This window comes from Mobula hypostoma, chromosome 23, assembly GCF_963921235.1.
Source record: "Mobula hypostoma chromosome 23, sMobHyp1.1, whole genome shotgun sequence".
In the NCBI taxonomy this organism is placed as follows: Eukaryota; Metazoa; Chordata; class Chondrichthyes; order Myliobatiformes; family Myliobatidae; genus Mobula; species Mobula hypostoma.
In genome coordinates this window covers 6,949,068-6,963,747 of record NC_086119.1, presented here as the reverse complement: position 1 = coordinate 6,963,747, position 14,680 = coordinate 6,949,068, and the positions used below count along the sequence as shown (strand labels likewise).

Genomic DNA, 14,680 nt, shown 5'->3' with positions numbered 1-14,680 from the left:
TCCAGGTCATGCAATGTCTACCCTCCATACCCTGCCCATTACCACAGTATTCCAAAGAAATTGTTTCTCAGTATCTATGACTGTGAATCTCAAATTCTTTTAAAATACCTTACTAGCTCATTCCTCATTTTTAACAACATTTTTACTTCAGAAGACCATGAAGTTTAGACCAACAAATTTAGAAAGCCTATTGACACGTCCATGGCAAACAATATTAATTCAGCACTTAGTTTCCATGCTGTCAACCACACATAAATGCAGGTACATTTTTTTTTGTATTTATTTTAAAGGCCACCTTCCAAATATGTGTCATACTGGGCCTTAATAACTAAGTGCCATTGTAAAACCAAACCCAAAGGATGCACAATTAGATTAGATTCAACTTTATTGTCATTGTGCCGAGTACAGATACAAAGCCAATGAAATGCATTCAGGATCTGACCAGAAATGCAAAGAATAATGTTATTTCCAAAATTATGGGAGAAAACAAGAAGTCTGCAGATAAATTTTTAAAAAGTTTTACTCTACAGTATCATTTCTGCGTATAGCTTTAAAATAAATCATAAAATGATTCGTAATATTTATGTAAAATAATACAATTCCTATTACCAATACTATATCGTGGATTTTAATTATTCAATTAGATCAAAATATAGTACTAACAATACATTTCATCTAACCATAACAATAATACGCGCAAGCTTGAGTTCAGTTACGTACCTGCTTAGGAACCAAATGATGTTCTTATTAAAATAATAATGCGTGAGGCCTAGTTCTAACTAAGTCCCCGATGTTGCGTAATCCTATTAACCGAGAGGCATATCCTGCGCCGGGGCCTCGCCATTCGCGGGCGATGATTTTACTCTTCCCTAGCTGACGAAACCATCAAACAGAACGTTAACTAAATATCCTCAAAGTGGTCCGTATTCAAGGAATTGTGCTAAAATTATATTTAGTTCTTTCAAAAAATGTAATTCCTGAGTTCATCAATGTGGACTACAACTCCTAACTCCTCTTTACCCTGTCCGACTGGAGACACCGTACTGAACGGCACATGGGATTGTGGGCCATCCTGCCGTAACCATAACAACTGACAGTCCTCATCTGCGGACGAATTCCCCACACCTTGTGCCGATTGGTTGGTAGAAGTCTCCGCATTTTGATTGGCTGAGACTTGGTGAAGCCGTTGATTGGTTCCAGGTGACCATACGACGCTAATTTTCGGACCAGCCGTCGATTTGACGCTATTGTTGATTGGCACGTTTAACCTTTCTGCTATTTGTCAGTAGGCAGCAGGGGGCGGGATTTGAGTTCTGCGCATGTGTTATTCGCACGAGCTGAAGGCGCGAATTGATGATGTTCGATTTATGTTTGAAGTAAAACAAAATTGGAGAACTGTGAGTAAAATAATTGTGTAAAAGTTGAATTATTGAAATGCAAATGTGCCTCACAGTTCCAAACTGTTCGCTCTAGCTTATAAATAATGAGGGCATTTGAATTGAATTTGTTGAAATGGTTGATTTTTTATCACCGAAATAAATTCCTTCTCACAATCGCGCATTTCTAACTTGAGGAAGATTTGGCCGCGCAAGTGTTTATTTCATATTGTACAACACAGCAGGAACTCAGCAGGTCAGATGGCCGGAATATACAGAGGCCTCATCTTTGCTATGTCTCAAGTTCTGGCATCTGCAATCTTGTTCTTTCACTTACCTCGTACATAACTTAAGGTTTCATATTTCCAGACATGAGGCTGCAGAACCTGGACAATTGAAAAGGAGATACGGAAGCCTTGGGTCCCACACCATTAGATTCACCTTACAACTATCGGGCTTCTGAATCAGCATGGATAACTTCACTCACTTCACCACTGCACTGATTCTACAACCTGCAGACTCACTTTCAAGAACTCATTACAACTCGTGTTCTCAGCTGTTTTCCTTTGCATATTGGTTGCTTGTTAGTCTTTGTTTCTGTACAGTTTTTGGTAAATTCTTTTCCTAGAAATGCCTGCAAGAAAATGAATATTAGGGTAGTATATAGTAAAATATATGTACTTTGATAATTTTTCCTTTGAACTTTGATAATGAAATAAAATAAAGCTCAGTGTGCTGGAGGAACTTGGTGAATCCAGCAGCATTTGTGGAGGGAAAGGGATTGTTGACGTTTCAGATTGAGATCTCGCATCAGAAATTTTTCGACCTGTGATGACATGTCTTGAAACGTCGACAATAATATCAGGAAATAAGGCAGTCGAGGGTGGAGATTATCCCAGATGAGTGGAGGCAATAATGCACCAAGCATAACTAATAAAAATAAGGTGTTGACTTGCAAGTTTGATTGTACTTTTAATTAAAGCTGTTATCAACATGCTGGATGAGAAATGCTCAATGGATTTAAGACTTTCAAAGATGTTTTGGTGAGGAGCCAGATCATCTTTACAACATCAAACACTGATATTTCATGCTGGACCAGGAGCTGACTGGAACAATAATATAAAAAAAAAGTGGATAGATTTGTCCTTGTAGACAATGCTCAAAAGCTTTAGCGGCCCTAATGTATTGATAATTTAATTTCCAAATGTAGAGTGATGTTCAATCTGTGAAAATGGAGGTAGGTGGTAGAGAAGGAAAGATATTTGGGCATTCTCTGTAGTTTAGTGCTGATAGAATAAATCATGTATTGGGGTGATTTATTAGGTCAATTGATTATGAAACCCTGATGAGACCTCAGTTAGAATAGTGTTCAATTTTTGCCCCCTTGTATAATGACTTTTGATTGCAAAGAAAAGCTGTAAGACCAATTACCTATGTAAAACTTACATTGGTTTATTATTGTCACATGTACTGAGCTACAGTGAAAGTCTTCGTCTTGCATGCCATACATATAGATAATTTCATCACATCAGCACATTGAGGTAATACAAGGGAAAAGCAACAACAAAAGGTAGCATGAAATGTTGCAGTTACAGCAGAAGTGCAGTGTGGGCTAGCAACAAGGTGCAAGCGCATGATGATTGTGACCTCGGGAGTTTAAAGTGAGGGTTTGTGATTCTGTATTTAATTACAGTATGGACATATTGCTAATATGATAGCAATTCATTTTTGACAACTGGAGAATTTGTTTTCCAGTTGTCTAAAACTGTAAGTTAGGCTGCATCTGGAGTATTGCATTCAGTTCTGGCTGCCCCATTCTGTGTAGGAAGGATGTTGAGAAAGGAGGGAGCCTGTAGATGGAATTGGGTAGGATTGGAGAATGGGCTAAGAAGTTGCAGATGGAACACAGCACAGGGAACTGTATGGTCGTGCACTTTGGTAGAAGGAATAAGGGCATGGAGTATTTTCTAAATGGGAAGAGAATTCAGAGATTGAAGGTGCAAAGGGACTTGGGAGTCCTTGATCAGGACTCCCTAAAGGTTAACTTGTAGGTTGAGTCTGTAGTCGTCATCATCATGTGCCATACTCTGCCAGAGCCTCAGTGACCACTTTCTTCCACTGCGATCTGTTGGCAGTCAAACCTCTTGCATCTCTGGCGGTGAGGCTGGTCCACTTCTTGATGTTGTCAATCCAGGTTGTCCTCCGTCTGCCTTGGGAGCGGTTTCCTTCTACTCTACCTTCAAGCACAGTGCGTTCCAGTGTGTCATCAGTTCTTGAGATGTGTCCGAAAGTAGTCTGTAATAAGAAGGGCAAATGCAATGTTAGTATTCATTTCAAGAGGAGTAGAATATAAATGCAAGGATGTAATGCTGAGGCTTTATAAGCCATTGGTTATACTACATTTAGAGTACTGTGAGCAATTTTGGGCCCCATTTCTTTTTTAAAAAAAAAGAATGTGCTGGCATTGGTTCAAAGTTGAAAGTGAAATTTATTATCGGAGTGCATATGTGTCACCACATACAAGTCTTTTTCTGTGGGCCAAACTTAACAAATGTATAGAACAGTAACTGTAAGCTGTAAACATCAGGAATTGTTAACTGTAAACAAACTCTGCAAATGCAGATGTAAATAAATAGCAATAAATAACAAGCATGAAATAATTCAACGGAGTCCTTAAATGAGTGTAGTTATCTCCTTTTGCTCAGGAGCCTGAGGGTTGAGGGGTAGTAACTGTTCTCGAACCTGGTGGTGCAAATCCTTAGGCACCTGTACCTTCTACCTGATGGCAGCGGCGAGAACAGAGCTTGGCCTGAGTGGTGAGGATTTTTGATGATTGATGCTGCTTTTCTACGGCAACATTTCATTTAGATGTGTTCAATGGCTAGGAGGGTTTTACCGTGTATGTACTGGGCCAAATCCACTACCTTTTGTAGGAATTTCTGCTCAAAGGCATTGGTGTTCCCATCCCAGGCCATAATGCAGCCAGTCAGCACACTTTCCACCACACATCTATAGAAGTTTGCCAGGATTTTCAATGACATGCCGAACATCCGCAGCTTTTTATAGAATGTTGAGAGCGGAATTCTAATATTAAGGGAGATGAGGCTGAGTACAGGGCTACGGTAGGAAACTTTGTCACAATGGTGTGAGCAGCATTATCTGCAGCTTAATGTGAAAAAGACTAAAGAGCTGGTGGTAGACCTGAGGAGGGCTAAGGCACCGGTGACCCTTGTTTCCATCCAGGGGGTCAGTGTGGACATGGTGGAGGATTACAAATACCTGGGGATACGAATTGACAATAAACTGGACTGGTCAAAGAACACTGAGGCTGTCTACAAGAAGGGTCAGAGCCATCTCTATTTCCTGAGGAGACTGAGGTCCTTTAATATCTGTCGGACAATGCTGAGGATGTTCTATGGCGGCTAGTGCGATCATGTTTGCTGTTGTGTGCTGGGGCAGCAGGCTGAGGGTAGCAGACACCAACAGAATCAACAAACTCATTCGTAAGGCCAGTGATGTTGTGGGGATGGAATTGGACTCTCTAACAGTGGTGTCTGAAAAGAGGATGCTGTCTAAGTTGCATGCCATCTTGGACAATGTCTCCCATCCACTACATAATGTACTGGGTGGGCACAGGAGTACATTCAGCCAGAGACTCATTCCACCGTGATGCAACACTGAGTGTCATAGGAAGTCATTCCTGCCTGTGGCCATCAAATTTTACATCTCCTCCCTTGGAGGGTTAGACACCCTGAGCCAATAGGCTGGTCCTGGATTTATTTCCAGGCATAATTTACATATTACTATTTAGTTATTTATAGGTTTTATTGCTAAGTAATTACTTATGGTGCAACTGTAACGAAAACCAATTTCCCTCGGGATCAATAAAGTATAACTGTGACTATTAAACATATTTTTCTGTCTAAATAATTTCTGTTTTAAATTTATTTTGCAGATTTAAACAAAAATTCATTTCCTCAATGTATTAGGATTAATTGCTTAAAATGGCATCATCACCGTCAGAGTATACCATTGGTGGAGTGAGAATTCTTTTTCCATGCAAGGCATATCCATCTCAGCTTGCCATGATGAATTCAGTAAGTTCCACATATTTGTGTAATTGAGCACACATTTTGAATGATGATCTGCTTCTTAAGTTCTAAGTGGTAGACAGAATATGAGTGTCGTCTCTAGGGGAGCCAGATGGCACCAAGAAAACTCAACTTGTTGTAGGGTTGATTCCATTTGAAAACTGTGTGGTGAAGTTGACATTCAAATAACTAGGGGAAGGAGCTCTGAAGCATTATTTAAATCAATTGAGCATCCTGGTACTAGTGGAATCTGAGGAAAAGATTTATTTGACAGAACTAGGATTCTGCTCCTATGTCTTATGGTCTTGTGGCTGAAAGTAACCTTGTCAAATAATGCCTGAAAGAATAGACTAGTTGCAACTGGACAGGAAGCAGAAAGTCATTATGTAAACATTACATTATTTCTGCTTCAGTGAACCTTGTATATTTCATGCTGCAAACCTTAATTTTACCACTCTTAATGTTTCCAGTTTTTAATTATTTGAGAAGAGTTGCATTATTGGTTTGCATTTTTTACTAGATTTGTATTCCTGTATCAGTTGGAGAGTAGTAACAGTCTTAAGTGTAATGACCTCACTATTATTTATATTTTTGATCTTGATTGTGGGTGACTGGCTGAATTAATGGTGAGATGCACATTGGTCCGATTTGTTTTCATTCAGATCATTCGTGGTTTGAACTGCCAACAGCACTGCCTGTTAGAAAGTCCTACCGGAAGTGGAAAGAGTCTTGCATTGCTTTGCTCTGCACTGGCCTGGCAGCAGTCTCAATATGGTACACTTTATTTATTTCCTTGTATATTTTGTGCAGTTATGAAGAATTTACAATGCAGTTTTTATGTATCACTGCTGATTGTGTTACCATCACTAAATATATAGTAATTAATTTGTGAAAAATGAGAATATTGTCTATGTAAGTGAAAGGTGGGGACACCAAGTCAAAGAAACCTGCATGTTTAGCGTTATCAGGGGTTGAATTTAACAGAAAAAAACTAAGAATATTGTAGACTTAGAGAACTGAAAATATTAGGAATATCGTAATCATAGACAGGACTTAAACATTCTTTGTACTTACATGTTTGTGATGCTGCTGCAAGCAAAATTTTCGTTACACCTGTAGCTCACTGTACTTGTATGCATGAAAATATTACTTTCCAGGGTCAAATGTCTAACTCACCAGATTGTATTGTATTAAAACCTATTTTGCCATCAAGAAGACGAATTGACGAATACACAGGAGTTCAGACTAAAGTTATAAAAAAAAAAGTGCAGATTTTGGCAACAGAAAGTGATAAATAATAATGTGATAAAACTGTAAGAACAAAACAAAGGGTATGGAAAAAAATCTTACAACCAGTTTCAAAATGGCACAAATTTTGACAGTTTTTCGGTAAGTGGTGGTGGTCAGGAGCTATAGGAGTCCCTTAGTGAGTGTAGTCGCTATTACTAAGGAGAAAGTACTTGGGAAGCTGAAAGATCTGAAGGTCAATAAGCCATCTGGACAGATGGACTACACTCCTGGGTTCTGAAAGAGGTAGCTGAAGAGACTGTGGAGGCATTAGTAATGATCCTTCAATTGGAAACTAGACTGGAAAATTGTAAATGTCGCTCCAGTCTTTAAGAAGGGAGGGAGTCAGAAGAAAGAAAACTATAGGCCAGTTAGCCTGACTTCAGTGGTTGGGAAGATTTTAAGAGTCCATTATTAAGGATGAGGTTTCAGGGTACTTGGAGGCACATGATAAAAGAGACCAAAGTCAGCATTGTTTCCTTAAGGGGCAATCTTGCCTGACATCTGTTGGAATTCTATGAGGAAATAACAGGCAGGATAGACAAAGGAGTCAGTGGATGTTGTTTCCTTGGATTTTCAGAAGGCCTTTTATAAAGTGCCTCACACAAGGCTGCTTAACAAAATAAGAGCCCATGCTGTTACAGGAATGATGTTAGCATGGATAGAAGATTGGCAGGAGGCAAAGAACAGGAATAAAGGGGCGTTTCCTGGTAGACTGCTGGTGACTAATGGTGTTACACAACAGTCAGTGTTGGGACTGAATCTTTTCAAGTTGTATGTCAATGATTTGGATGATGAAATTGATGGCTTTGTGGCCAAGTTTGCAGAAGGGTAAGTTCCTTTAATGAATCTAATTACCTTAAGAGTAGGTAATGGAGGCAGCAGTTAGGGCAGTCAAGTGCTCCGTGTGCAGTATGTGGGAAGTCAGGGCAAGCACAATCGTCCCTGATGACTGCACCAATAAAAGGTGCATCCAGCTGCAGCTCCTCACAAACTGAGTTAGGGAGCTGGAGCTGGATGAACTTCGGATCATTCGGGAGGCAGAGGCAGAAATAAGCAGGATTTACAGGGAGATAGTCACCCCTAAGAGTCAGGAGACAGGTAGCTGGGTGACTGTCAGGAGAGAGAAGGGGAATAGACAGAATGAGCAGAGCACCCCTGTGGCCGTTCCCACCAATTATAAGTATATCATTTTGGATACTGTTCATGGGGACGACTTACCAGGGACAAGTTGCAGTGGTGGCGTCTCTGGCACCGAGACGGGACCCTCAGCTCAGAAGGGAAGGAGGGAAAAGAGGAGAGCAGTAGTGATAGGGGATTTGATAGTTAGGCGGACAGATAAGAGGTTCTGTGGAAGAGATTGAGAATCCCAGATGGTCTGTTGTCTCCCTGGTGCCAAGGTCAGCGATACCTTGGATCGAGTTCTCAGTATTCTCAAGAGGGAGGGTGAGCAGCCGGATGTCGTGGTCCATGTAGGGACCAATGACGTCGGTAGGAAGAGTGAGGAGGTCCTGAAAGGTGAGTTTAGGGAGTTGGGCGCCAAGTTAAAGGACAGGACCTCCAGGATAGCAATCTCAGGATTGCTACCAGTGCCATGTGCAGGCGGGTTTAGAAATAATAAGATAGCATAGATCAACACGTGGCTGAAAACATGGTGCATGAGGGAGAGCTTCAAATTTATAGATAATTGGGCAGTTTTCCAGGGAAGGTGGGACCTGTTCCGGCGGGATGGTTTACATCCGAACTGGAGGGGGACAAATATTCTTTCAGGTAGGTTTGTTAGAGAGGCTCCTGTGGATTTAAACTAGATACAAGTGGGGAGGGGAACCAGAGTGTAGGAACAGATGTAGGGGAGAAGGAAGAAAAAGAAAATAGTAAAGTTGTTTACACCGTCAGTGATAAACAGAGTAAGAGGTGGAAAATTTCTTAAATGCATTTATTTTAATGCTAGGAGCATTGTAAGAAAGGTGGATGAGTTTAGAGCATGGATTGATACCTGGAAGTATGATGTTGTAGCTATTAGTGAAACATGGTTGCAGGAAGGGTGTGATTGGCAACTAAATATTCCTGGATTTTGTTGCTTCAGGTGTGATAGAATCGGAGGGACAAGGGGGGAGGTGTTGCATTGCTTGTCAGAGAAAATATTACAGTGGTGCTCTGGCAGGACAGATTAGAGGGCTTGTCTAGGGAGGCTATTTGGGTGGAATTGAGGAATGGGAAAGGTGTAGTAACACTTATAGGGGTGTATTATATACCACCTAATGGGGAGCGAGAATTGGAGGAACAAATTTGTAAAGAGATAGCAGATATTTGTAGTAAGCACAAGGTTGTGATTGTGGGAGATTTTAATTTTCCACACATAGACTGGGAAGCCCATACTGTAAAAGGGCTGGATGGTTTGGAGTTTGTAAAATGTGTGCAGGATAGTTTTTTACAGCAATACATAGAGAAGGGGCAGTGTTGGATCTCCTAGGGAATGAGTTAGGTCAGGTGATGGAGGTATGTGCTGGGGAGCACTTCGGGTCCAGTGATCACAATGCCATTAGTTTCATTATAATTATGGAGAAGGATAAGTCTGGACCCAGGGTTGAGATTTTTGATTGGAGAAAGGCTAACTTTGAGGAGATGCAAAAGGATTTAGAAGGAGTGGATTGGGGCAAATTGTTTTATGGGAAGGATGTGATAGAGAAATGGAGGTCATTTAAAGGTGAAATTTTGAGGGTACAGAATCTTTATGTTCTTGTTAGGTTGAAAGGAAAGGTTAAAAGTTTGAGAGAGCCATGGTTTTCAAGGGATATTGGAAACTTGGTTCGGAAAAAAAGAGATACCTACAATAAATAGGCAGTGTGGAGTAAATGAGATGCTCGAGGAATATAAAGAATGTAAAAAGAATCTTAAGAAAGAAATTAGAAGAGCTAAAAGAAGATACGAGGTTGCTTTGGCAAGTAGGGTGAAAATAAATCCAAAGTGTTTCTACAGTTATATTAATAGCAAAAGGGTAGTGAGGGATAAAATTGGTCCCTTAGAAAATCAGAGTGGACAGCTATGTGTGGAACCAAAAGAGATGGGGGAGATTTTGAACAATTTCTTTTCTTCGGTATTCACTAAGGAGAAGGATATTGAATTGTGTAAGGTAAGGGAAATAGGTAGGGAAGTTATGGAAACTATGATAATTAAAGAAGAGGAAGTACTGGTGCTTTTAAGGAATATAAAAGTGGATAAGTCTCCAGGTCCTGACAGGATATTCCCTAGGACCTTGAGGGAAGTTAGTGTAGAAATAGCAGGGGCTCTGACAGAAATATTTGAAATGTCATTAAAAACGGGGATGGTGCCGGAGGATTGGCATATTGCTCATGTTGTTCCATTGTTTAAAAAGGGTTCTAAGAGTAAACCTAGCAATTATCGGCCTGTAAGTTTGACGTCAGTGGTGGTTAAATTGATGGAAAGTATTCTTAGAGATGGTATATATAATTATCTGGATAGACAGGGTCTGATTAGGAATAGTCAACATGGATTTTTGCATGGAAGGTCATGTTTGACAGATCTTACTGAATTTTTTGAAGAGGTTACTAGGAAAGTTGACGAGGGTAAAGTGGCGGATGTTGTCTATATGGACTTCAGTAAGGCCTTTGACAAGGTTCCACACGGAAGGTTAGTTAGGAAGGTTCAATCGTTAGGTATTAATATTGAAGTAGTGAAATGGATTCAGCAGTGGCTAGATGGGAGATGCCAGAGAGTAGTGGTAGATAACTGTGTGTCAGATTGGAGGACGGTGTCTAATGGTGTGCCTCAGGGATCTGTACTGGGTCCAATGTTGTTTGTCATATATATTAATGATCTGGATGATGGGGTGGTAAATTGGATGAGTAAGTATGCAGACGATACTAAGATAGGTGGAGTTGTGGATAATGAATTAGGTTTTCAAAGCTTGCAGAGAGATTTAGGCCAGTTAGAAGAATGGGCTGAAAGATGGCAGATGGAGTTTAATGCTGATAAATGTGAGGTCTACATTTTGGTAGGACTAATCAAAGTAGGACATACATGGTAAATGGTAGGGCACTGAAGAATGCAGTAGAACAGAGGGATCTAGGAATAGTGGTGCATAGTTCCCTGAAGGTGGAATCTCATGTGGATAGGGTGGTGAAGAAAGCTTTTGGTATGCTGGCCTTTATAAATCAGAGCAATGAGTATAGGAGTTGGGATGTAATGTTGAAATTGTACAAGGCATTGGTAAGGCCAAATTTGGAGTATTGTGTACAGTTCTGGTCACTGAATTGTAGGAAATATGTCACAAAATAGAGAGAGTACAGAGAAGATTTACTAGAATGTTACCTGGATTTCAGCACCTAAGTTACAGAGAAAGGTTGAACAAGTTGGGTCTTCATTCTTTGGAGCGTAGAAGGTTGAGGGTGGACTTATTAGAGGTATTTAAAATTATGAGGGGGATTGATAGAGTTGACGTGGATAGGCTTTTTCCGTTGAGAGTAGGAGAGATTCAAACAAGAGGACATGAGTTGAGAGTTAAAGGGCAAAAGTTTAGGGGTAACATGAGGGGGAACTTCTTTACTCATAGAGTGGTAGCTGTGTGGAACGAGCTTCCAGCAGAAGTGGTAGAGGCAGGTTCGATATTGTCATTTAAAGTAAAATTGGATAGCTTTATGGACAGGAAAGGAATGAAGGGTTATGGGCTGAGTGCAGGTCGGTGGGACTAGGTGAGAGTAAGCGTTTGGCACGGACTAGAAGGGCTGAGATGTCCTGTTTCCATGCTGTTATATGGTTTATATTATATGATACAAAGGTAGGTGGAGGGGCAGGTGGTGAAGCAGGGAGTTTGCAAAAGGGCTTGAGACGGATTAGGAGAATGGGCAAAGAAGTGGCAGATGGAATATAGTGTAGTGAAGTGTGTGGTCATGCACTTTGGTAGAAGGAATAAAAGTGTAGACAATTTTTTTTTTAAAGGGGAGAAAATTTAGAAATTAGAGGTGCAAAGGGGATTGGGAGCCCTCATGCAGGATTCCCTAAAGGTTAACTTGCAGGTTGAATTGGTTGTAAGGAAGGCTAATGCAATGTTAGCATTCACTTTAAGAGGACTAGAGTATAAAAGCAAGGATTATATGCTGAGGCTTTATAAGGTATTGGTCAGACTGCACTTGGAGTATTCTGAGAAGTTTTGGGTCTCCTTACCTATGAAAAGATGCGTTGGCATTGGAGAGGTTCCAGGGGAGGGTTATGAGAATGTTCCCAGAATTGAAAGGGTTAATGTATGAGGAGAGTTTGATGGCTCTGGGCCTGTAGTCACTGGAGTTTAGAAGAATGGGGCGGGGGGTCTCATTAAAATCTGTTGAATATTGAATAGTGGATATGGAGAGAATGTTTCCTACTTGGGGTGAATATTGAACCCAAGGGCACAGCCTCGGAATAGAGGGACTTCCATTTAGAAAAGAGATAAGTAGGAATTTCTTTAGCCAGTGGGTGGTGAACCTTTGGAATTTGTTGCCACAGATGGGGGTGAAGGCCAAGTGATTGGCTATATTTAAGGTGGCGGTTGATAGGTTCTTAGTCAGGGCATCAAAGGTTACGGAGAGAAGGCTGGAGAATGAGGTTGAGGGGGAAAATGGATCAACCATGATGCAACGGAATGGAAAAGCAGAGTCAAGTGGCCCAATTCTGCTCCTGTGCTTTATGGTCTTAAACTTATAACAAAGCTGCAATAGGGCAATTGACCATTTTGTTCAATTTCTTTCTCATACTGTACAAAGTTGTGACATTCCTAGTATTGGGTAACAAATTTGCAAGATAACTGTTGATCCTATAAGTACTGTAATGAATGATTTGTTTTGTAGAGAAAACTGGAAAAGGAAATTGCTTCAATGACTGTAAGAAACAAGAAAGCCCACTTGTCTGTTTCTGTGTCTGTCACGGAACGAAAATACCTCCTGATCCAACAGCAGTGACAGAACAGGTCAGCTCAACTGCTGCAGAAAATGAAAAACCCTCAAGTTTAAATCAAGGTACTGGTGAGCTATCTTGTATAGCTATTTATATGAAGCATATCTATAAATATTTTTTTCTGCTTGGTGTCTGTCCAAATGGGCCTAGTACTAACTCAAGATTTTTAAGCCATTTAATTCATTTCTAAATCCTTATAGATTCATTTTGCTTGGATTTCCCTATCTCAGTATGAAAGATTACTCAAGCTATTGGAATAAAAATAACACACACAAAATGCTGGAGGAACAAATCAGGCAGCATCTCTGGAGGGAAATGAACAGCTGACTTTTCGGGCTGAGACCCTTCATCAGGACTAGAAAGGAAGAGGGCAGAATCTTGTGTGTGTTGCTCAAGATTTCCAGCATTTGCTGAATTTCTTATGTTTAGAATAAAAGTAATAAAGAATTTCAGAGATGTGGGAATTGTGGACACCTGAGAATTCAAAAGTTTGGCGTGTTAAGAGTTGGAGACCAGTACAAGGACTGGAAACCAGGAAATTACAGGTTCTTGATATGAAGCTTTTCCATTGGGATTAAAGTATAAATGCAGCCATTCCATGAGGTATTGTTTTTCATTTCCCACAGTATTTTCAAACTCCTGTGGTATTGTATACATTACTATGAAGCTATATTTAAAGTTTTAAACATGTGACATCTGAAGAGTAAGAAGGATTGTGACTCTGGAAGGAGGAGTTACTGAAGTGAATCAAAAGAAATCATAGAATTATTAAGGCACAAAAGGAAACCCTGTATGGTTAATCAAGTCTATGGTAGCTCCAGTAAATCTTTACTGTGCCTTCCTCTAGGATCTTCACGTTCTTCCTAAAGTGGGCAACCAGAAATGGACAATACTCCTAATTACTGGCGTAACCAGTGTTTTGTACTGTTTAAGATGGACTCTCTGCTTTGGTTTTCTTTGGCTCTATTTATGAATTCCAGGACCCCATGTGCTTTATTACTCATTCTTTCAGTATGCTTTTCTACTTTCAAGTGTGTGTGCACAAAAATATCTAGTTTTTGTTCCTACAAGACCTTTAGAACTATAGCATTTAGTCTCTATTGTCTTCCTTTATTTTTGCCATCGTGAATTATTTCAGACTTGTGTCAAATTTCATCTGTTATCTCACTACCCGTTCGGTCAGCTTGGGTGAAAGAAAATGTTAAAAGTGTGAAGGATGTTGCAGATCCTGAGTTGGTGGTATTACTCTGGTGCTATGAGGTGCCTATTGTATGTTGGCCATTTCTCAGAAATCTCTAGAATGCTATGGATCACTGCCTCACTGTAGGTTGCAAGCTTGGCTTCGTTTTCCTCAGATGGCCCTTCTGGTTCAAAGGTATAAGTTAATGTCAGAGAATTGTATACATCCTGAAATGCTTTTGAGTACTGGATACAGATGGGTTTCATTATTGATGCTTGGTATCACTGATGGGCAGGGTTGCAGTGCAGTGATGGGCAAAGAATGGTGCCAAAAACCAAAAAAAAAATCCAGCGAGTTGATGTAACAAGATGTTTTCGCTCACAGAACAGCCACTCGCTGGATTTATTTTTGTTTTTGGCACCATTTTTTGTAAACTCCAGAGTCTGTTGTGCATAAAAATCCCAGGAGATCAGCAGTTTCTGAGATACTCAAATCACCCTGGGCAGCACCTAATTAATTAGCTTGTTTATTTTGGCTTTTTTCTTAAAGATGTGCAGGACACGCTCCGGTTAGCACTGCACCCCTGCTGATCGGTGACTTCTGGTGTATGGGAAGTGTTCCATGTTGACCAGTCTTGATTCTTGATGATGTTTGTACAAGTGTGGTTTGGTTATGGACCTTGGTTTTCTAGCTGTTTGGGACTAGGGACCATATCTTTGCATGATTCACTTTAGAACTGGGTTCCCCAATGTGCATGTATGTAAGTTTTGTGACTTGTTGTCTGCAGTTGTTGTTAT

At 40.4% G+C, this 14,680-nt stretch overlaps 2 protein-coding genes across 2 annotated transcripts in view; one reads left to right on the top strand and one right to left on the bottom strand.

Annotated features, from left to right (window-relative positions):
- ints2 (integrator complex subunit 2) overlaps nucleotides 1–1,046 on the bottom strand; it is a 68,939-nt gene extending 67,893 nt beyond the window's left edge. Inside the window, exon 1 of the mRNA XM_063031091.1 lies at nucleotides 721–1,046. The gene's annotated coding sequence lies outside the window, so the exon portion shown is untranslated. The remainder of the gene's footprint in view (nucleotides 1–720) is intronic.
- A 283-nt stretch (nucleotides 1,047–1,329) lies between these two features.
- brip1 (BRCA1 interacting helicase 1) overlaps nucleotides 1,330–14,680 on the top strand; it is a 312,184-nt gene continuing 298,833 nt past the window's right edge. Inside the window, exons 1-4 of the mRNA XM_063031229.1 lie at nucleotides 1,330–1,397; nucleotides 5,332–5,473; nucleotides 6,130–6,241; nucleotides 12,598–12,765. Coding sequence (XP_062887299.1) covers nucleotides 5,381–5,473; nucleotides 6,130–6,241; nucleotides 12,598–12,765 — 373 coding nt within the window. The 5' untranslated portion in view covers nucleotides 1,330–1,397; nucleotides 5,332–5,380. The remainder of the gene's footprint in view (nucleotides 1,398–5,331; nucleotides 5,474–6,129; nucleotides 6,242–12,597; nucleotides 12,766–14,680) is intronic.